Source organism: Salminus brasiliensis, chromosome 20 (genome assembly GCF_030463535.1).
Source record: "Salminus brasiliensis chromosome 20, fSalBra1.hap2, whole genome shotgun sequence".
Lineage (NCBI taxonomy): Eukaryota > Metazoa > Chordata > Actinopteri > Characiformes > Bryconidae > Salminus > Salminus brasiliensis.
This window is the reverse complement of record NC_132897.1, coordinates 9,712,186-9,735,918: the sequence shown is the minus strand read 5'-3', so window position 1 is coordinate 9,735,918 and position 23,733 is coordinate 9,712,186. Positions and strand designations below refer to the sequence as shown.

General features: G+C 44.1%; 1 protein-coding gene across 2 annotated transcripts in view; it reads left to right on the top strand.

Annotated features, from left to right (window-relative positions):
• Nucleotides 1-23,733, top strand: part of arb2a (ARB2 cotranscriptional regulator A) — a 232,725-nt gene that overhangs the window by 86,516 nt on the left and 122,476 nt on the right. For both annotated transcript variants that reach the window (XM_072664476.1, XM_072664477.1), the window contains exon 7: nucleotides 6,504-6,716. In XM_072664476.1, the coding sequence (XP_072520577.1) occupies nucleotides 6,504-6,716 (213 nt within the window). The remainder of the gene's footprint in view (nucleotides 1-6,503; nucleotides 6,717-23,733) is intronic.

Sequence of the window (23,733 nt, the reverse complement as noted above, 5' to 3'; positions counted from 1 at the left end):
TTGTCACTGCAGACTTGCTTTGTTTATTTCTTTGTTTGTTTGTTTGTTTACTTACTAAAAAGTGATTTCTGTTTGGTTACTGAGGTCACTTAAAGCCTAAGTAAGTACTTATGCACTATTTTTACTATGTAATTCATTACAATGTAACATAGTTACTATGTAATTAATGATGTAATTAACTACATAAAGCATCAGCATATTCTAATGCAAGCTATTAGTACAATATCAGCTGACTTGACCGAGAATAAAAACGTGTGCATGAACAAGTAGTTCCTCCTCCATCTTTGCTGGCAGTATTTGTATAGAGGTTCTTAGAAGTGTGTGTGTGTGTGTGTGGGGGGGGGGGGGGGTGTACAGGCTGTGTTAATCTGACAGAGAGGGAACGTGTGTGTGTGTGTGTGTGTGTGTGTGTGTGTGTGTGGTATCTGGCAGAAAGGAATAATAGCCTCTCGCATGCTTAAAAAGCCCACATAGGGCTGCTGATGGACAAGGTCACCCAGTGCTATGGAGCAGGGGAGTGGAGGTGGCCTTGAGAAACAGGCTTTAACCAAAGCCCCGGATAACTGCGTTTCATATTTCATATGAGTACACTTGCATGCATGTGTAGGTCTGCTGGTAATACACTCTTTATATCAGAAAGACTGTAATACAGTGTTTATAAAGACTACAGAACTGTAATACAGTGTTTATAAAGACTACAGTGCTGCAATACAGTGTTTATACTGGCACTGCTTTATAAAGACTACAGGACTGTAATACAGTGTTTATAAAGACTACAGTGCTGCAATACAGTGTTTATACTGGCACTGCTTTATAAAGACTACAGGACTGTAATACAGTGTTTATAAAGGCTACAGTGCTGCAATACAGTGTTTATACTGGCACTGCTTAATAAAGACTACAGTACTGTAATACAGTGTATATAAAGACTACAGTACTGTAATACAGTGTTTATACTGGCACTGCTTTATAAAGACTACAGTACTGTAATACAGTGTATATAAAGACTACAGTACTGTAATACAGTACTGTAGTCTTTATACAGTGTTTATACTGACACTGCTTAATAAAGACTACAGTACTGTAATACAATGTTCATAAAGACTACAGTACTGTAATACAGTGTTTATAAAGACCACAGTACTGTAATACAGTGTTTATACTGGCACTGCTTAATAAAGACTACAGTACTGTAATACAGTGTATATAAAGACTACAGTACTGTAATACAGTGTTTATACTGGCACTGCTTAATAAAGACTACAGTACTGTAATACAGTGTTTATACTGGCACTGCTTAATAAAGACTACAGTACTGTAATACAGTGTTTATAAAGACAGCAGTACTGTAATACAGTGTTTATAAAGACCACAGTACTGTAATACAGTGTTTATACTGGCACTGCTTAATAAAGACTACAGTACTGTAATACAGTGTTTATACTGGCACTGGTTTGTAAAGACTACAGTGCTGTAATACAGTGTTTATAAAGACTACAGTGCTGTAATACAGTGTTTATGTAGTGTATATATTGGTTTATATAGACTTATATAGCGATGTGCTGACAGTGCTTTTTACTGTCAGGCCTCATTTGGCCATGTTTCCTCATTAAAGAGTCTCTCTCGCTAGTCGCTAACGAATAGCTTGAATACCCGAAAAAGAGCTCTCTCCAGGTCCTCTATCCACACTCCAATCACATTTGCCCGTCCTCGCTGCCTCCTCCTTTCTGATTGGCTGAGCCATCCTGCCCTGGGCTTACAAGCGGAAGGCAGCCAATGGGAGAGCAGGATGTGCAGACAGACCAAAGCCGTGTGATAATGGAGGGTCTGGTCTGTCCATCGCCCTTAATATGGAGACGTGATCCACCTCAGCTTTGATCAGAGTACACACACACACACACACACACACACACACACACACACACACACACACACAGTGCATGTCGCACACACTCCCTCACAATCCATCCCTCAGATACACAACATAGACAATGCAAGTACAGATGCATACAGAAATGGGGTCTCTGAAGACGAGCAGCCCAGTTTCACTCGTACCGTCCACTCCTGACCGCTGTGGAGCATGCTTTAGACCTGTCGAGTGCTGTGCCTCCGTGTCGGACCCAAAGCAGCACAAGCCCGTCCCTCATCAGAGGACGATAGAACTACAGACGCTTGGGTGGGAGAAAAAGACAGAGCGAGAGACTCGGAGAGAAAAGAGAGAGAGAGAGAGAGAGAGAGACTCCCTCTCTCACTTCAAAGCTAAACAAAGAGCCACAAATAGCTAAAGCAGCGAGCTGTCTGTCAGAGTGGCGCTGAAGGCCCAGTATTAATAAGCACGTCTCCTTTCTGCAGCGCTGACTGGAGAATTGGACAGCTCTACTGTGCTTTAAGGTAGATTTATTAGCACTGACTTTAAATGGGCTGATTTAAGGGACAGACCATCATTACCGTACTTACCGGCCAAACACACCAAATCACTCAAGTCGTAGAGCTGTTTTTGTGTGTGTGTGCGTGTGTGTGCGTGTGTGTGCGTGTGTGTGCGTGTGTGTGCGTGTGTGTGTGTGTGTGTGTGTGTGTGAGAGAGAGAGTTTATGTGGTGAATTATTATTTTTTGTTTAAATTATTTTAGATAATTTGCACACAAGGCTCCTGCATGGTCCTCAACTTCAGTATAGAGCCTTTACATTATATGGAGCTTCTTTAAGCTTCATACATACACACACACACACGCATACATATCATCGAAACCTTGTTCTCTATGTGCTTTGTGGCACCATTATTATTAGGATTGTAAAAGAGGTGTAACTCTGTGTAGCCTAGTAATACATCACATGCTTTGCTGTCTATTGAACCGCTAATGCTAACGCTAACGATATTGTTTAAATATGAATCATGCGTAGTCGAGTGTTTTTGTCATCCTTCCAGACCGCGGTGTGAATATTGGCCCGAGTGTCAGCGCGCTGTCAGTCAGTCGGATTCAAGGAGATGAAGGAGCGCGGCGGCCATTGTGGCGCTGTGTGAAGGGAGTCGGCTGGTTTGAGACAGGCGGACAAAAGAGCGCTTAGGAGGGCGTCCAGTGGCGGGTTAGTGGGGTCTGAGCCCCAGTGAGGGGCCGCGCTGACCCAGGCTGACCGTTGGCCCAGAGGCCAAGGCCTGCTACCTCTGCCACATGAGGAGGTGCCACCCAGGGCACGGTGGGGTGGGGGCAGTGGGGCATGAGAGGCGCATATACCATACAGCAGTAATGGCCGAGAGAGACTCTGACACACGCATTGTTGCTGTTTGCCATTACAAACACCAGCTTTTTGTGAAAAGTGCCCTGTTGGAGATACAAGGTTGTTGCAGCAAAGATATTATATTACAATTAATGAACAAATAAATACAAAACTGCCTAAAATTGAATAATGAAAATATGACTTATTTGGACAGCCATTCTTTACCCATAAGGGGCAAAAAGTATTATTTTGAACATAATTGTATTTAATTTACTATAATTTAAATTAATTTCAATAAATAATAATAATAATAATAATAATAATAAAATACAAATGAAATAAAAACATAATTTAATTGTCCATTAAAGAACACATTGACCAACTCCTGTTATTTATATAGACACCGATATCCACAGTGTCTGTGTCTGATGAAAGACCCACTTGTACGGTGAACAGTGAGCGGTATAGCGATGTGTGTATGTGTGTGTGTGTATCTGTATGTGTGTGGGAAACGCTGAGGCAGCAGGGCAGCCCCCAGTGCAGCTAAACTCTAATCGGCAGGCGCAGGGCAGAGGCCCGGTCTTACCCTGTTCTCCTTCTGCTTGACCAGGCTGCTCACAGGGCCAGTTCAGGAAAGGCCGCCATTAGAGAGGCTGGCGAGAATGAAAGAGAGAGAGAGAGAGAGAGAGAGAGAGAGAGAGAAGAGGCATGGCTGGTGTGGCTGGTGGAGGCTGTCTGTCTGTACCAGTCATTTATCTCGCCTACCACCAGTGGGCAGTGGCACTAAGCTGCGCTCAGCCTGCCTCACCACTGAGCGCAACCACAATGCCAGACTCAGCCTGGCCAACACACACTCTGCCTGACCAGAACGCTCTCTGAATACACACTGGTCATTTTTCGGCTGATTGTACTTATTGTTGTTGAGAGGGACCAGATTTAACCCCTTAAATTCCCAGACCTGAGGGATAGATAATATTATTAATATGCTTATTATTAGTTAGGAGCATTGTATAGCTTGGACCTGTTTGATGTGTCTAGATTCTTTTTATTTATTTATTTTATCTATTTACTTTTTATTTATTTCATATTTTCACATGATTATTACATGAATTTAAATCAATTATCAAGAGTTTTCTCTTGCATTTCTTTGTAAATTTGATGGTTAATTCTTTTATACAGAATATAAAAGTGAATGAATGTGAAAGTGATTGAATCTGAGTTACTAAATAGTTTTATTTCTACCTTTATTTCCTTTAATTATTGATCACAATTAGTTTTTACTGTCTTTTTTTTTAAACAATGCTCTGCGTTTTCTTTTGCTTGATTAACACTCGTAAATGTGACGGGGCTGTTTGTAATATTTTATTAGTATTTTTGTTCGCTTTAATGACGTTATTAGTAGTAATTACTTTTTCTTGCGTTATTAGTTGCACTTGCACAGCAGACAGAACAGAAGGGCAGTGGGAGTTTATTAGTATTGATTAGAATGTGAAAGTGCTTTGTCTGCGCTTCATCATGTGATCTAATTATGATCGCAAGTTATTGACAGATGCTTAATTTTTAATTAGCCCCTTGAAAATGACACTGGCTTTGTTGGCGTCTTTGTTGCAGCCGAATGCAATTTAAATTTTTAATGCACGTCTCCTGCAAGTCCTAAGACCTTTATTTATGTTGGGTCCGCCCAGATCATCTGGTAAAAATGGCAATGCTTAAGCTGTGGTTCATTTAAAGTTATTTATTTATTTATTTATTTATTTATTTTAAATAAAATACATTTCTTAGCTTTATTAATTGTTATTTCTGTCTGTTTGTTTTTTCTTTTTTTTTTTAGTGAATTTAAAGTGTGTTTATTTATTTAATTCTTTATTCAGTTAATTATTAAAACATTTATTGTTTTACATTTATTTATCTATGTATTTATTTCCCCTATACTTTTATTTATTTAATTAATTATTTAATCATTAATTTTTTCAACATTAGGTTTACAGCCTTTTTGTGATATTGTTTAAGTTACAGTGAACTGTCTTTTATTTTTATTATTATTATTATTATTATTATTTTAATTACCTTTTTAAATTTTGGGTTAACTTCCTAAAATAAGCTTAATAGCTTAACAGATTATTCTAGCCTTTTTTTATTTCTAGTTCTAGTATTTTATTTCCAATCTCCTAAAGAAAGAGAAGCAGTCTTTTCAGGTCTTGTAGGTCCGTGTAGAGGCTGCTTTGCCTCTGCTGGTGCCGTACATGAGGGGCTATATTTATCACTGAGGTCCCGGGACACAGTTAGTCAGTTACAGCAGTAGCAGGGTGAGCTCCTGGTAAAGGCAGGTCGAAGTTTCACCCAGTCCTGCACACACACAGAAAGAGAGAGAGAGGTAGAGAGAGAGTGTGAAGTGGCCGTGCGAGCCGCTCACACCGTGCTGTGTGGACGCTCTCTGCTCTGCTCTGCTCTGCTGTTGTCTGCAGTATCAGAGGAGCTGCTCGCTGTTGCTGTGTGTGTTTTGCTCTTAATCAGACTTCTGGATTTGTCTTAGTGTCTTTAACTGTCGCACGCCCATCGTTTAATCACAGTACAGCTCTTGATCAACAGTCCTCTCTTACCTGATTCACTTAGCTGCACACAGGGTGACTCTGCCTGATTTTAGAGAGCTCTTTGGAGCATGGATATTTTGGTCATATGCAGTGAAAAGTGGAGCAGTGTGTGTAACTGGGTGTAAAATATTGCTTCTGTTTGTCTGGATTCAAAATCAGGAGGAAGTTGGCTCTGCGTTGGTCCAGTGCGGTGCTTTCAGAGTAAAAGCAGTTTTACTGCAGCTTTACTGCGTCACTTACCTTTCATTTCCACCATACAAACATCCTCATTTTCAGTTATTTGAGTTGTTTGTGTTGCATTTTTAAACCAATGAAAGTTGTCAGATTTGCCAGTAAAAATATTGTTTAAATAAATAAATAAAATAAAATATGTGGGAAACTGCAGGAAATGCTGTAAGCACAGTTACTCACAGCCCAGCTCTGTCTGAGCCTTAATAACACTGACTGATGTGTGCCCTTCAGGACCCTCTCTCTCTCTCTCTCTTACTCACTGTCTCTCATTGCCACTCTCTCTCTCACTCTTTCTCTCTCTCTCTCTCTCTCTCTCTCTCTCTCTCTCTCTCACTCTGCTGTTGTGGTGGTAATGGCAACTTCTGCGGGACCATGCTTACTACAGTCTTACTGATGATGTGGACGCTTTTTTGGCTGTGTGTTGATTATGTCTCTGCTTGTTTGTGTGTGTGTGTGTGTGTCTCAGGAGGGTTATGGAGTGATGGTGTTGAACCCCAACGAGAACTTCCTGGAGGTGGAGAAGGTTCCCGGCGCTGAGCAGAGCGCTGCCGACGCCTCGGACGAGCCGGCGGAGAAGCGCGAGCGCAGGGAGGAGAGAGAAGGGAAGAAGAAGAAAGACTTCTATGAGAAGTACCGCAACCCGCAGAAGGAGAGAGAGACCGAGCGCATCCCCATACGGGTGAGTGAGGGGGCGAGAGAGAGAGAGAGAGGGGGGGGAGTGCTGAGAGAGAGGGAGAGAGAGAGAGAGAGAGAGAGCGAGAGAAAGAGAGAGAAGGGAGGGTGAAACACAGGGCGAGAGAGGGTTTAGTGGAGTTGAGTGAGAGGGCCACACGTGTGTGTGGTCAGGCTCAGTGTGTATGTGTGTGTCTAGAGTGTTTGGCAGAGGTCCAGCTTGAAACTGTGTGTGTGAGTGTGTGCGTCTAGAAAGCCCTTTGCTTCGCTCTCACTTTTCAGTCGTTCACTTCTTTTTGATGGACTTTCTCTCTCTCTCTCTCTCTCTCTCTCTCTCTGACTCTGTTTATCTCGTTCTTTTTATATTAACTTTCTTGCTCTTTTTTTTTCTTAACTCTCTCTTCTCTCTCACTTTGTTTTTTAACTCTTGCTCTTTCCTGCTTTCTCTTGCTCTCGCTGTCAGTCTTTTTTCCCCTTCCTCTGTTCTCTCTCTCACTCTGCTTTTTCTGTCTCTCTCTATTTCAGTTTATCTCACTCGTTATATGTTCTAGATCTCTCGCTCTCTCTCACTCTGTCTTTTTAACTCTTGCACTCTTTCTCGCTTTCTCTAATTCTCTCTCTGCTTGATTTGCTTTCTCTTTATATTGTATAGCTCTCTTGCTAACTCTTCTCTCTCCGTTTTTTATCTCTGTCTTGTGCGCTCTATTTCTCTCTCTCTCTCTCTCTCTCTCTCTCTCTCTCTCTCTCTCTCTCTCTCTCTTTCTCTTTTATCACACTCACTCTCTCCATTTCCATTTTTCTCTTTTATTTCTGTAACCCCCCCCTTCTCTTTATTTAAATCTTTGTTAGATCACTCTCATCAGAGTTCCTCTGGATCACAACAGTTAATGTCTCTCTCTCTCTCTCACACACACACGTGCATGTGTACACACACTCTGGGTTTCTGCTGGACAATGGATTCTGCCAGATCACAGAGCTGAATCAACTCAGACTAAAAGCTCTGCAGAGCTGGAATGAGGAAACCAGAGAGAGCTCAAAGCCACAATCTCACGGCTTTGTTTTACTGCTGGTTGATTGACCACTACCTGTGTGTATGTGTGTGTGTGTGTGTGTGTGTGTGTGTGTGTGTGTGTGTGTGTGTGTCTGTGGGTGTGTGTTGTTGTGTGTGTGCACACATGTTAGACACATCACTATACCCTACTTTGTCAGTTACCACTGTGACAGAAGTGGTGTGTGAGCTGTCAGCGCACTTCCAGTGCTACCTTCACTCACACACACACACACACACACTGCATGGAGAAGTATAATTATCTGCATTATTATCATCACACTGGCGTAAAACGCTCCGTACCTCGCGCTTCCTCAGCCTCTGTAAACAAGCCGGCTTAATGATGAGCAAACTATCAACAGCAAGCCCACTCTGACACCCTTCACTTACTTTAATGAATTCACTCTGCAGCAGGACGTTCTAACGCGGCCCAAATGACGGGCTTTCTTCCTTTTTTCACTTACACGCACACACGGTAAAAAGCAGACAGGGAATTCTGTGAAATGGCCATCAGCGAGTGTGAATCTTTGCGATTTTTGGCACTTCAGCCGCTTTCTCACTTTGACGTTACTCTCTGAGCCGTTTTCTTCGCTGCAGTACGTGTTGAGAGTGCATTCTGCCGCAGAGCAGTGCCGATGAGGAACACAGGGGTGGATGATGAAGAGGAGGAAGTATTACACCACGATACTTGGAGAAGTTTTGATACTAAGTAAATGATGAGCATCACATAACACTGAAAATCTCAGATACGCTCCTCAGTCTATTCCCAATCCCGCTGTTATTTATCAGCTCTTATGGCAATGCCAGTCAGTGAGGGTAAATCCTGTCAGGGTAAAGTGGGCATTAAGGGAGAGGCTGGCTGGCTAAATCGCTTATGATTTCCAGAGGTTTCTTTTTTTAGGGTTTATCTGGGAGGTTATTTTATTATTAAAAGAGGTTATTTTATATGAGGCAGTGCCTGATTAATAAAGTGTAGTTAGAGCGTTAGAGTGTAGTGAGTGTCAGCATTTTTTCAACACACAGAATATCAAAAATTGAACCAGATATTGACCTTAAATCATAGCTGTGCTGACACTATGCCTCTAGCATGCATGCAATTGCACTGTACACATTAGAGTTGCATAAAGCCTCGAATATTTTATGATATTTTACATTCTAAAATGTGGTAAATGATACGTACTGTATACATTTGTTTTTTGTTTATCCAATTACCCAACCCACACTTTAGTACTCCCCCCATCACGTGTGTCCTGACACTGGGAGGGTGAGGACTGAGACATGCTTCCTCTGATACATGTGCAACCAGTCACCACCTCTTTTTCGAACTGCCACACTCTGGCTGTTGATGGCAGGCAGCATGACCCAGGAATTGGACCAGTAATCTTTAGTTCACCGTGGCAGCGCCTCAGTCCGCTAGACCACTTGGAGCCAGTTTATTTCCTTTACCCCTTCCATATCTTCTGTTACATCAACAAGCCAGAATGAGAGTGACAGAAGACTACATTCTAGACAGATAGATATATTAGACAGATAGAGAGACAGATAAAGAGACAGACAGACAGACAGACAGATAGATATATGGATAGATGTATGGATAGATGTATGGACAGATGTATGGACAGATGTATGGACAGATGGATGGACAGATGGATGGACAGACAGACAGATACTTTATTAACCCCGAAGGTAATTTAGCAGGCCAGTAGCAGTTACACAATACAGCACAGTAATACAGTACAATAATAAGGGTGGTACATCAATGAGCTAATGACCCTGTCACCAGTTCACTTGTTGTCCTTTCTTGGACCATTTCTGGTAGGTACTGACCACTGCAAGCGTCCTTGTACTGTGTATTGAGTAGCAATTTTTAAGTAAAGGGCATGACGGGCATTTTATCTGTGTGTCAAAATATTGCCATAAACTTGGTGAAAATATGGTGTAAAATAATATTTTTACATATTGTCCAGCCTTAGGCAAAAAGCCTTCGTTTTCTCATCGCTCATCTTCTTATTCACTTAACCCAATTCAGGGTTGCAGTGGTAGTAGGGCAAATTTTTCCAGTTCCTGCTCGGGGGGATCCAAACGCTCCCAGGCCAGCAGGGAGATATAATCCCTCCAGCGGTTCCAGGGCCTTCTCCCAGTTGGTCCTGCCCGGTGCACCTCCAATGGGAGGTGATGCCCTTACCACCTCAGCTGGCTCCTCTCAACTCTGTGGCTCCCTACTTATATCTGCTGTATCAAAACATTTATCATGTATCAAATCAAGTTTGATTATTGTATTCAGACTATAGCACTACCTGTTTTGCATTTTTAAAAAGTTTCTTTTATTTTAATTCATTATTTATTTATTTATTTATTTTTTTAATCATTTTTTCATTCTGTTTTTGAAGGAACAGAAGGAAACCTGTTCCAGCTTCGTTCTTCCTTTCCTCTCGCACTGTAAAAAGTAGACAAGGAATTCTGTGAAATGGCCATCAGCGAGTGTGAATCCTTGCGATTGTGATTCCGTGGCGCTACAGCCGTTTTCTCACTTTGACGTAGCTCTCCGAGCCGTTTTCATCACCACTATACGTGTTGAGAGCACGTTCTGCTGCTGAACGCCGCCGATGAGGGAAAACACCTTGTCAATATGGATAGGAGCTGTACTTACTCCTGCTGACATCTTCATGCGCTGCTGTGGTCACAGTGGAGAGTGGGTGGAAGAGATGGAGGCAGTGAGAGAGTGAGTGAAGGCAAGGACGCGTGAGAAGAGCTTCATCCTTAGAGGAGATGAAGGAGAGAACCCATATTAATGTCTCAATAAATATTTCAGCTGGAATAGTTTAGGATTCCTATAATGAGGCATCTCTCTCTCCCTCCGTCTCTCTCTCACTTTCTCCCCTCCCTCCATCCCGTCCCCAGAACCTTTTGCACTTTGTAATGCTAGCAGCGTGAGATCGTTAGAGCCAAGGCTTTTTTTCCTTCTCCCCCCCCCCTCAATTCTGCAGGGGGCCATGCAGTATTCTTCACTCTGACCACATTAAGCAGGACCTCCTTTCCAACACGCTTGCATTATACATGCAGGACAGCAGCGGAGGAACCAGCACAAGGACAGCTAGCAACTGTGGGCCGCACATGTGAGACTGGAGCAGACTTACATATGTTTGCCCACACAGAATTCCTTTAGGAGAACGTCGAAGCGAAAGAAGCGGTATAAACTTCTGAACGCAGCAGAAAGTTGCTGTACTCTCTAAAAATTCATAATCCTCTGCATTTACAACAGGCTGTGTGTTGCTGTTAGAAGTTGCCAGCACACTTCGAGACTTTGAAACTCTGTTTCATGCTGTGGTGGGTCCACCTAAAGTATGCTAACTAGCTCTTCTGTCTTTTTACCTTCAGGCGTTTTATTGTCATCTGAATTCTCTGTTTTCAATTATTTGCCAGGAGTGTATCATTCATAATCGATTGGGCCATTTAAGAGAATATCTCAAACACGCACAACATGTACTCTCTTGTGGTTGAGATGACGGCTCTGCTCAGGTGCCGGTGACCTGTGTGTGTGACCACACGTACACACACACACCCTCATGCTTGTTCCCAGTCCCATTCAGTGCAGCATGGTACAGGATGGTAAGGGTGGGCGATATATGGTAAAAAAATCCCTTCCCAATACTGGAAGGCATTATATAGAGATGGACTGATCAGTGCTTTTGAGGCCGAAACTCATCACTGGTAGACTTTTAGCTTGATTAGCTGATCGCAGATACCAATCGAGGCTGGAGCTGGATCTTCCATGAAGCACAGGCACATGAAGCCAGTCAGTCAACTTGGCAGACTGCTAGGCTAGGTGCTTGGTTTTATATGGCAACGGGTTCAACGTCTTCAACGCCTCTAAGTTCGGCCATGTACCTCCTCTGCTGCGTTCTCTTTTCACTGGCTTCCTGTAGCTGCTGCTCGCATCAGATTCAAAACCCTGACGCCGGCCTACAAAGCCAAAGACTGGACCAGCCTCTCTGTACTTGATGGCAGTGATCAAAAGCTGATCAGTATCAAGAGCCCTTCCAGCTTCGAGCACGGCTCGGCTTGAGCCGCCATCCTTTAAGATCTACGGAAGACGAGCGTCCAGGCTTTTTCCTGTCCTGCACCGAAGTGGTGGGGCGAAGTTCTCATGGGTGTCCGAACGGCAGAGTCGCTCACTGTCTTCAAGCGCAGACTGTGTAGTGTAGAGTATTGTGGTCTCCATACTGACTTCTGTATTTAGTAGCATCTAAGCTTAGAGGGATCTTTTGGATCCTAGTCTATACAAACTAGCTAAGGATATTTTTCAGAGTAAACAGCAAAGCACTTTTTTATAAATCTCTCTGGTTAAGAGTGTCTGCTAAATGCTTTAAATGTACATGTAATGTAAATGCAAACACCTGTGGCAATATGACTGAATGCAACATCTGAATTCATTAAATAAGAGTTGTGTCCCAATACTTTTGTCCATATTGTGTATATTGCTTGGGCTACAAAGGTGATTCCACCTATTAGCCACGTTGCAGCTGAATGGAATCCACCGCTTTGTGTGCTTGCATCGTACCTGCTGCCGTATGTCTCTGTGAACGCTCAGCTCTGAGGCGTGTGCATGTGTGTGTTTGTATTTGCGAATTCGCATGTGTGTTTTTCCCTCTTCTCCACCCATCCTCTCAGGGCCTAGAGTAGGGGGCGGGGCCGCACCCACTCTCATTCTCCGGGACTTTTTAATCTTTTATAGCGCTATTGTGCCAGGCTCAGGCCCCTCTCCTCCCCTCCTTGACTTCCCGCCGAGCGTCGGACCACCTGCACGTCGCTCCGGCGAGCCCGGCAAGCTCGGTCCTGGCCAGAGTTGAGTTGATTAATACGCTTCCTTACCCTCGTTAAGGAGCCCTTAACTGCCTTTAGCACTCTTACTTTTTTGGGGGGCCCCCCCTGGGGGGGTTCATAGTGCTCCTGCATAATCTCCCACCACTCTGAAAGATCACAGCCCCAACGGCCCACGTCTAGTGTCTCTGGAGAGGCCGGGTGGACGAGAAAGAGAGGGGGCGAGAGAGAGCGAGAGAGAGACACAGAGAGGTGGGGGTGGCATACAGAAGTTTTTTGGGAGTTCACTTTACTCTGAATTTGAGGCCTAATCCAGTTACCTATTTTCTGTCAGCCAAGCGAAGGAATAGCAGGAACAAAACCCACATTCAGGGCTTAAGAAGCTTCCAAAGATTTCATTCAGGCCTAACCGGGACAGGCTTAGGGCCCCAGCCCCAGGGGGAAAAGAGCCGTTTTTCTAAATGACTAGAATAATTTTTTTCTCTCACTTTTTCTTCTTTTTTTTTCCTCCCTCAGATTTCTTATTGTTGCTTTTTTGTTCTGAGAGAGAGAAAAAGAGAGAGAGAGAGAGAGAGTTAGGCCTGCGTAAGGCATTGGAGCGGCAGCAGCTCAGCTCGTTCGCGCCGAGTGTTCCTCTTTTCTCCCACTGCTCTCGCTCTCTCTGAGTCGTTCGTTTATTCATTTCTTAAGTGCCTGCAGAACTTTAAGTGTCAGATCCTTGCGGCGGTGGCATGAGTTTATTGAACGCTTTGAGTGCAGCGCTTCGCTCTGTTTCTCTTTTTGTACATCATCTAGACAATGTTTTATTTCTCTAGCAGAAGGTCAGGGATCTGTATTAGACCACTTCTTTGCATTTACGGCTCCCTGTCCTGTTCTGTGTCAAGGTGAGGGAAATATTTTGGAGGTGTGTGTTACAGTTCCAAATGCAAGGGAAAGACAGTGAACGATCTTTTTGCACTGTAATGACTGCAGAGGATCCTAGTAGCCACGGTGTGTATCACTGACCCAGCCAGTTTGCACTCATATTGAACTCAATTGAATAGCGCTGCTGTCCAATGAAGCTTCAATCTGTTTTTAGTTTTCTCCATGGTTTGAACCCTGTAGCTGCTCTGCGCACTGTGAGTAAGTCTGGATGAATAGACCAATAGAAATGCTCTAAATTACTTGGGCTAAACTCTTATTGTTATTTAACTTTGACCTCCATTCAAGGTTGAGAACGTTGTTGCCTTCTCCTGTAAAGTCACTATTTTGGAGATACATGTTTTTCATTGGACAGTGATGATCTATGGATTGTTTGTTTTTAGCTTTAGTGCTTGCTGATCAGACAAGCTGAGTGGCTTAACTCTACTGTAGGTGTATTTGACAATGCCCTAGTGAACACTGGTAAAATCAGGCATCATTTAGGGTAGATGTGTGTCCTTAGAAACATGAATATCGTATGGATAGAATATGGATAAAGTAATAGTAAAAATGGTTACCTAAGCCTAGTATGCTCTAGTAGTAGACCCTACCTAATGAATAAACTGGAAAATGATGCTACACCAACTGAAGCATTAAAATCTACACCGGTAAGTCATAACATCCCTATCATGCTGCCAAAACGTCTTTTACCTGTTGAGAAATAAACCCCACAAGACATTGCCAGTGTTGGTTGGTGCTGACCACTGTAACCAGATGATCAGTGCTTTTCACTTTATCCGTGGTTTTAATGTTATGGCTGATATGGTTTTTCCACATATTTCTACATATTAGTTTTAGTATAGTTGCTGAATAGTTGGTGGGCAGTGGTGGCTCGGCGGTTAGAGCTCCGGGCTACTGATGACAGGGTTGTAGGTTCGATACCCGGGCTCGGCAAGCTGCCACTGTTGGGCCCTTGAGTAAGGCTTGTGTGGGGATGTGTGTGCTCACTGCCCCTAGTTAACTTGTGTGTGTGTGTGTGTGTGTGTGTATGTGTGTGTGTGTGTGTGTGTGTGTGTGTGTGTGTGTTTTCACTACTACAGATTGGTAAGATGTAGAGGACACATTTTGCTGTACATAGTACAGTGACAAATATGTGCGTTTAATATAATATCTGGCCTTTTCTCTCACAACACCATATTTTAAACATTTGGTCACCCAGTGCTGAATACTGATCCAGTAACCTTTTTTAATAAATAATAATAATTTTTAAGAAAGTCTTTTAGCAGTCACACTTTATTTCTGTATAGGATTATATAGTTGTTTGATGCTGCTGCTCTTGGTTTGTAGTATTTCAGGCTTTGTAATATTGCATAGTTTTACATAATTGCACTATTTTCTAACAGCCATGACTAAGAAACAGTATCAGATGTGGATCAGTCGCATATGGCTGATAATTGAGCTGTTTAATAAGCGTCAGTATTGGATTAGTGCGCCAGGAATGATAAGCTTAAGAATAGTGTCTGACAAACAAGCCTGGAGTTTAAAGATGAGCTCCAGATCTACATCCTTGAATAATTGACTGTACATTCTAAGCAAAAATGGTTCTGTATAGTACTGAAAATGCCAATCAGCCACAACATTAATACCACCTGGCTAATATTGCATACGTCCCCTTCGTGCCATCATAAGCAATGCCCACTGCATACCTGAAATACCCCACAAGAGGTGTCAGTTTGGTTCTTGCCAAAGTGGCTCACATTCTTATGCTTGCCCATTTGTCCTGCTTGCTGCCTGCTATATCCACCCCTTGACACATAGATGCCACTGTAGATGAAGATAATCAATGTTTTTCACCTGTCAGTGGTGTTAATGTTATGGCTGATCAGTGTATAGACCCAGTTTGTCTTCTTGCATATGAAGTAAAGGCCCATTTAGGCAAAGGCCCATTTATGCGTTCACATGGTTTGCTAAAAGGCCCATGAAAAAGCCTTGTTTTTTAAGGGTGTATGTTAGGTAATAAAATTTTTTTGCTGGTTGAGGGTTGAGTGGGGGTTTGCATGTTGTAATATTATTTTAATATTCACAAAGCTTAAGACAGAGGTCTTTAAATCCAGAGAAGAAGATCTTGATCTCTATGAAATGTATCCATGTCCTAGAAACGTTCATTTGTTCATCTGGGTCTCAATCTGTGGATACTCAGGTCGAACTATCTTACAGTAGAAATGGCCAAAAGCACATACCGAGTTCAGACTTCCAGTTCAAACTGTGTAAACTTTAGTATTTAGACCCTCAACTGCTTTAACTGCAACCTAGCAGGCTGTCATCATACCTGACACATCAAACCAGACATCTTTAAGGGTTTTTAAAGCCATGCTTTTTCCATTAGTTGGAAGTCTTCCTCCACAGTCCTAGTGCCAGAGTAAGTCGATGGTGGAGTGTTGATTTGGAGTCAGTTCCAGTTCAAGGTGACATGCGGGCCAAGGTAGTGGCTGGTGTTCACACACCGTGTACCCCACGGCCGCCTCCGTCTCCTCAGGAACGGCATCCATTATTTATCCCTCGTTTTTTTTTTTTTTTCCCTCTCCCTCCCCTTCTTGCCTATTCCTCCCGGGACCCGCGGTATCCGTGTTTTGGAGATGTTCTGTTTCCCCATGCTCGGCTCGTACATGACTAACCCGCACGTCTTCCAGATAAGACCTGCTCTGGGTGGAGCTGTCAGGAGCTGGCGATATGTATTCAGCCTTGCCGTTGTATCACCTTCACGCTGTCTCTGTTCACACCGCTCCAGGACACTTTCTGGAGGCCCTGAGCGTGCCTGAACTTTGGCCTCCAAGACCCCGCTCCTGACCCTTCATTGCAAGGACATGCGTGGTGACTGGACTTGGCTTAATTAAACGGATGAACTTATGACACAGCCAAAGCAGGGGGTCAATAGCAGAGGTCCAGGGGCACTCACCTGTTTAACCCATGCGAGTCTTACTTCTGCGTTTGTGTCTAGGCGTGTTTGCTTAACTTCTGAATGTGTGTGTGTGATTGTGTGTGTGTGTGTGTGATTATCGATTTGTGTAGTGGATATGTATAAAAGGACATTTGGTAGCTTGCTGATATTATGTTGCATCATAATGTTTTCTGTGTTTTAACTATTATAAACTATACAATCGAAAGTACACTATAGGGACAAAAGTATTTGGACACATGCTCATTCACTGTTTCTTCTTAAATCAAGTTGGCGAAGTCAAGTTTTTCAGGATGATCACCACCCCACCCCACCTCACCCCCAACTCCCCAGCTTATCCCAAAAGCAGTGGATTGAGAACCATCAATCCAGAGAACACAGCTTCACTGCTCCACTACATACTCACAATGCTGGGGGGCTTTATACCCCTACAGCCCACGCCTGGAATTAGTCATGGTGCCTGTGGGTGAGAGTCCTATTTCAGTTGCGATACCTCTCTACAGGGACTAGACAAGCTGTGTGCATGCATTTGCACATCCATGTCAGCAATAGGTGCGACTTTAAGTAGCTGAATGCATTCGTTGGAAGGGGTGTCCACAGACTTTTGGACACCGTGTATATATAATTAAATAACATTTAAATTGAGCCAGAGGTAACAATGCTAATGTTGCTTGAATGGTTCGCCGCTATCATAGCCACCTAGCCACAGTGAGATACTTGAGCAAAAGCTAACACTACTTTTGTAAATCAGAATCTGCCAGAAAGTTCTGCCAGAAAACAAAAGCTTGACATAACTGTGGCTACATTACTGTCAATAACTGTTCAGTCTAGAATTCCCACACTTCTACGATTGTTTATTTGTAGTCAAGCTGACAGTCACTTATATTTTTCACAGCTTCCTTTGAGGACTAGAATTAATTCTGTCATAAATATATTTCTATGATTTATTTCTGAAATTCCAAACTTTTATATCGGGATTCCGAACTTTGAATTCGCAGTGTCCGACTGCAGCTGTTTGTGTTTCGAAAAAGGTGTGTTATTTTTTGCACGTGAGCTGCTTCCTAGCCCTCCCCGTCATCCGAGCTCCTTGTCGTTTCTTGAAGCTGTGCATTGCACCCGTTGCGGGGGCGAGGCCTGCTGGCTGCAGCTCCGCTCTGATGTCTGCTCCCAATCTTCCTGTCAGGTCAACCTTAAACACATCCAATCTGCTGCGAGGACCCGAAGCAAGGCCCCTCACAGCAGGCCTTTCCTCCGAAGCCTTCGCCCGAGCGGCCGCCCGCGTACCTCGCCCCGCGTCAATTAAACCCGAGGAGTAATTTAATCTGACAATCGCAGGCTTGGCGCGAGGCAGGCTGAGATGTGACGAAGATGACCTTTCTGGCCATATGCAGCCGAGAGCTGTCTTTTAACAAGGAACCCCCGCGAGCCAGGCACAAGTCCTTTTGTACGTTGTTAATGAGTTATTGATTTGAAACAATGTGCTCCCAAATTTTCTCGAAATTAGCTTCGTGGCAGCAAAGTCAGGCCTCCGTACAGTGGCATGCGGACCAGGCTTCCTTTCACCAGCCTTCGGATTCCTTATTTGACGTTCCAGCTCCCTTGTTTTTTTATTCTTTGCCTTTCTATTCCCGCTTTTTCTCTATTTCCGGGCGCTGAGGATGTTATTATTCTATCCGCATCCGCTCCGCCGGCCTCAGCTGTCATCTTGCCTGACTTCCAGTGGGCTTGCCAGTAGTTAAAGTCTTACAGTTTTCAAGCTAGCAAGCTCCTTTTTTGGGTTGTACCTTGATCTCCCCCCCGTGTGTGATACCAGGGCTCTTTCATTTGTCCCTCTTGTCTCTAAAAGGGCACCTTGTCCGTGACTGGCCAGGTGTGGAGAACAGATCTACAGGAAGCGAGTGCCAGTAGTTATTTAGCCAGCCTGAGGCAGCTAGTTTTTCCGCACTATCAGGAAGTCCACGCGCCACCACCAAACGCTGCTCCAGCTTTATCAAGCCACGCAGAGCGCTCCTGAACACTGCTGACATTCAAAAACGGACCATATCGAGTTCCGTCCATCTTTTATTCCTCACTATCAAACTGTAAGCGTGCTGCGTTAGCCTAGCTAACTGCTTGTTGAATGCTAAAATGGGCATCCGGGCAAATGGTGGTCAGCGAAGGTCCACGCTGAGAGGAATGGAGTGTTGATGGCGAGCAAATGAATGTGTAATTACAGATTTGTTTAATGTTTAATCGCTCACCAAAAGGAAAATGAGCTCGTTCCCTGTTGACAGTTTGTTATTCAAATGAGCTGAGGGTTCAGGTGTACGAGAGCCGTGTTTACCCAGCGCCTGTGGTCGAGGGAGGTAGTCATTTCAGTCAAGCAGTGGAAATCGGAATGCACTCTCAAAAGGTGCTTCGGAGACTTGGACTGCTCGGGCCTCGCGATCATTCAGCGTGAATGAATGGATGCTAACAGTTCTGGCTTACTGTAGCCTGACCTAAGCTCTGTGAAAGCAGCTGTAATTAACAAAGACGAAAGGAATGGCTGCGAGGTTGCTTGCCCTGCAGGAACTCAGTTTACCTCAAGGTTATTTCTTATGCTTGAGTGTTTTGTTGTCTCTGCTAGTAGGCAATTAGCACAGAGCCCAGGCAGCTTCCATGGCTTAGCTAACGCGCGGAACAGTCTGAACGGACGCCTACGCGAATCTCACTCATCCTGAGACGTCCTGCTATTCTTCCATCCTGTATTTACTCTTCCTTCCCCAAACATGGCCCTGTGTGCTTTCCTTCGGTTCTTTCACCTTCCAGCAAAGCCTTCCGCCTCGTGCATGATATGCTGTTTGCACACTAACACCCACCTCTCGCTAACACAGGAACTCCTGATTCGTCAAAACAAGAGATTTGCCATTTGTGTCTTAGCTCTAGCGAGCGACTGCTGTTGTTTGTCCATGCCGTATTTATGCCTGCTTTCATTTAAGGCTGTCAGGTGTAGTTTACAGATGGAAGACAGTGAATGAGCGACAGTGATTGCATGGCAGTTCCATGCAGCTGGTGACATTTCTCTGCTGACTGCAGACAGGAGGCAAGCGACTGTCAAAGTGTTGAGAGGGGGGGAGAATCTCGCTGTCTCAGAGTTTACCAGCCTCTCTGTCCCTCTCTCTCTCTCTCTCTTTGTCTCTCTCTCTCTCTCTACCTCTGTCTCTCTTCCTCACCAGAATTGATAGTGTTCTAAGATCCTGCCTGTATGTACTCTACCCATTCAAAAGTTTGGAATCTCCATTTTTTAACTATAAGATTAGCACCCCTGACTGGTGAAGTGAATAACATTTGATTATCCTCAGCTACAGCTATATACAGTGATGTCTGTGTATATTAGGCAGCAAGTAAACAGTCCGAGGGTGAAAAAATAGTCGAGCGTAAGGAACTGAGCCACTTTGACAAGAACCAAACTGGGCAGAACATCTACAAAACATCAGGCAGGTCTTGTGGGATTTTCCTGGTGCGCAGTGGTCAGTGCCTACCAAATGTGGTCCAAGAAAGGACTACCGGTGAACCATTGACAGGGTCATAGGTGCCCAAGGCTCACGAATGCGATCCATAGAGGCCTCACCTCACAACTTACAGGACTTGAAAGGTTTGCTGCTGATGTCTTGGTGCCAGATACTGCAGGACACCCTCAGAGGTCTTGTGGAGTCCATGCCTCAGATGATTAGATCTGTTGAGGTGGCACAAGAGGGACTTACTTTAATGTTAGGTAGGTGATGCTAATGTCATGGATGATGAGTATAAAGTAATTACAATGATTGTATATAAAAAGGGTTTATTAATGTGGAAAAAGCCTTATTATCCATTAATTCATCCATTTTCGATTCATACATTTTAGACAAACATTGAGACACTGAACACACCTGGATAAATCTCTATGAAAAATCTCCAACTGTTAAATTACTGATATTTTAATTTACCCTGGACAAAGGGCTGTTTATTAAAATAGTAACAATGATAAAACCTTTGAACCCTAGATTTATTATTCAGTCATTAATCCTAATGCAAAAGATATTCTGTGTGGTTGAAGCATATCTTGTGGAGTCCCTCAGGGTTCTATTTTGGGGCCTATGAAACTTATGTTAATCATAATGGAAATGCAGTTATAAGAGGAAAGAATTAAAATGTGGGCTTGCACACTTAGAGGTTAAGTCTAAGAGGTTACTTACCTACTTACACCTAGAAGAACAGAGCTCCGGTCATCTGACCACTCTGATTACTCACTAGAACTGCAGTGTTGGCTTTACCTATTCATAGTTAAACCTATTTCGTTTTGGCGGTCAAAACACCTCTGGGTCTTAATACAAGGAAGCTGTTACTGACATGTAATGAGCACTGGCTTGCACGTTGTAGTTATGAACCAATGCTGGACTTGATAGTGGAAACCAGATTGGTGCCGTTCTAATAAACTAGTTTACTTTTTTGGTTTTATTGTCCAGGCTGGGGAACACTGGTGGCCAGCTAACACTGCTGTGCCGTAACAGGTTGTATTGTTTGTTTGAAATACTTGAAGGCTACATACAAGGGCACCCGAGCCATTAATGTTGAATGAGGAGGTTCATCACTAAGCCCACCCCACGCATCCTGCCCGTCCTGGGGATCAAACCAGTAACCTTCCATTCTCAAGCCACCTTCTCTGACCCTTAGGCCACGGCTGCCCCCTTATCAGTGTTCTGTAATTCTGTATGTAAACTGAGTACAGGGTCATGTGTTGAAATTGCTGTCCGTCTGTGGCCGTCTGTTGAGGTGGAATTTAGGTCGATTGATGCTGGAGTGTTCTTTAACTGTGAGTGGTGGTGTTTAGATGTGAGTGGCTGCTGCATGCTGGGAGTTGTGTGTCCAGCACCATTGCAGGCTGAGTTGAAACAGGAAGAGGAAAAGAGGAGGATTATGTGCGGGGCATTGAGAGTGGTGATCACAGGAGAGAGGGAGAGAGCCATAATGACCCAGCACCTTCATTCAGAGCCCGTCTCTGTGCTTGAAAGCTCCACGCTGTGTTTGTTGTGTCGGTGTGTATAGAGACCACACTGCGGATGATCTCAACACGTAAACACACACCTACATACACAGACATCCCTTTGGTCTGTCTGAGACACTGCAGGTTAGGATTAAGCTGGGAGTGGGCAAGGGAGAAAAGATTGAGAGACAGACTGGAAGTATAGAAAGGAGAGAGAGAGAGAGAGAGGAAGGAAGACAGAGAGAGAGCGAGGTACTTACAGAGAGCGAGAGAGAGAGTTTGGCAGAAAGAGAAGTGAGGGTAGTAAGGAGCAAGAGAGGGATATAGAGAAAGAGAGGGATATAGAGAAAGAGAGGGAGATGGAGAAAGAGAGGGAGATGGAGAAAGAGAGGGAGATGGAGAAGGAGAGGGAGATGGAGAAAGAGAGGGAGAGAGAAAGAGAGATGGAGAAAGAGAGGGACATGGAGAAAGAGAGAAGAGGGAGAGAAAATAAGAGAAAATTGGGCGGAGAGGAAAAAGAGAGGGCGATTGAGAGAGAGAGAGAGGGACGTGGAGAAAGAGAGGGACGTGGAGAAAGAGAGGGACGTGGAGAAAGAGAGGGACATAGAGAAACAGAGGAAGATGGAGAAAGAGAGGGACATAGAGAAAGAGAGGGACATAGAGAAAGAGAGGGAGAGAAAATAAGAGAAAGTTGGGCGGAGAGGAAAAAGAAAGGGAGATTGAGAGAGAGAGGGACATAGAGAAAGAGAGGGAGATGGAGAAAGAGAGGGACATAGAGAAAGAGAGGGAGAGAAAAGAAGAGAAAGTTGGGCGGAGAGGAAAAAGAGAGGGCGATTGAGAAAGAGAGGGACGTGGAGAAAGAGAGGGAGATGGAGAAAGAGAGGGAGAGAGAAAGAGAGGGACATAGAGAAAGAGAGGGAGATGGAGAAAGAGAGGGAGATGGGGAGAGAGAAAGAGAGGGAGATGGAGAAAGAGAGGGACATAGAAAGAGAGGGAGAGGGAGATGGAGAAAGAGAGGGAGAGAAAATAAGAGAAAGTTGGGCGGAGAGGAAAAAGAAAGGGCGATTGAGAGAGAGAGGGACATAGAGAAAGAGAGGGACATGGAGAAAGAGAGGGACATGGAGAAAGAGAGGGACATAGAGAAAGAGAGGGACAGAGAAAAAGAAAGTTGGGTGGAGAGGAAAAAGAGAGGGAGATTGAGAGAGAGATGGGCAGAAAGAGAAGGAGAGAGAGAGAGAGAGAGAGAGAGAGAGAGAGAGAGAGAGAGAGAAAGAGAGAGCTGGGCGAGAGAAAAATGGAGGGAAAAAGAGATAGAGATGGGCACAAAAAGAAGACAGAGGGAAAGATTAGCGAAAGCGAAAGAGAAAAAGGAGAGAGAGAGAGATATAAAGAAAGAGTGAGTGAAGGAGAAGGAAGAGAGAAGGAAAAAGTGAGACAGAAAGGGAAAGAGAGGGAGAAAAGGAGAGAGATGGTCACAGAAGGAAGGGAGAAAGAATGAGTGAGGGGAGAGAGATGAGAGAGGGGGAGGCAGACAGACAGGTGAATCTGTCACCAGGAGGTGGTCTCGGAGGGCAGCCTGTTTAGCCGAGCTAATTAACCCCAGGAAATAATTACACAATATGCAAATGCTGTGGCGATAAGTGTGGCCTCTATCAGAGCAGCTAGTCAATCACATGGTGGACAATGTGTGTGTAGGTGGGCGCATGTGTGTGTACCTTTACTTGTGTGTTTGAGCCAGATGTTGGACTCTGTGCGTGGGTGATAAGGTGGGGGGGGTGTTACCTGGTGTTGCCAGTGTGTCACAGAGGAGCGGCCTCATTCATTCCCAAACATCGCACACACGCACACGTGTACACACACAAACACACACACAAACACACACATGCTAGCAGAGTGGTCAGTCCCCTAATATCTAAAGACCTCCGGTGGAGTCGAGGCACAGCACACTGTGATCGTACACTATATGGACAAAAGTATTGGGACACCTGCTCGTTCATAATTTCATCTGAAATCAAGGGTATTAAAAGAGTTTATCCTGCTTTTGTTGGAGTAACTGTCTCTACTGTCCAGAGATGGCTTTCTACTAGGCTTCGGAGCAGTTTGCTGTGAGGATTTGATTGTATTCAGTGACATAATCCCCAACTCCCCTGTCCCAAGGTTCTGGATTGAGCACCACCATTATTCCAGAGAACACTGTTCCACAGCTCCACAGCTCAATGCTGAGGGGGCTTTATACCCCTCTAGCTCACACCTGGCATTAGACATGGTGCCAATAGGTTCATGTCTATCTGCTCCAGAGAGTCCAATTCTATTGG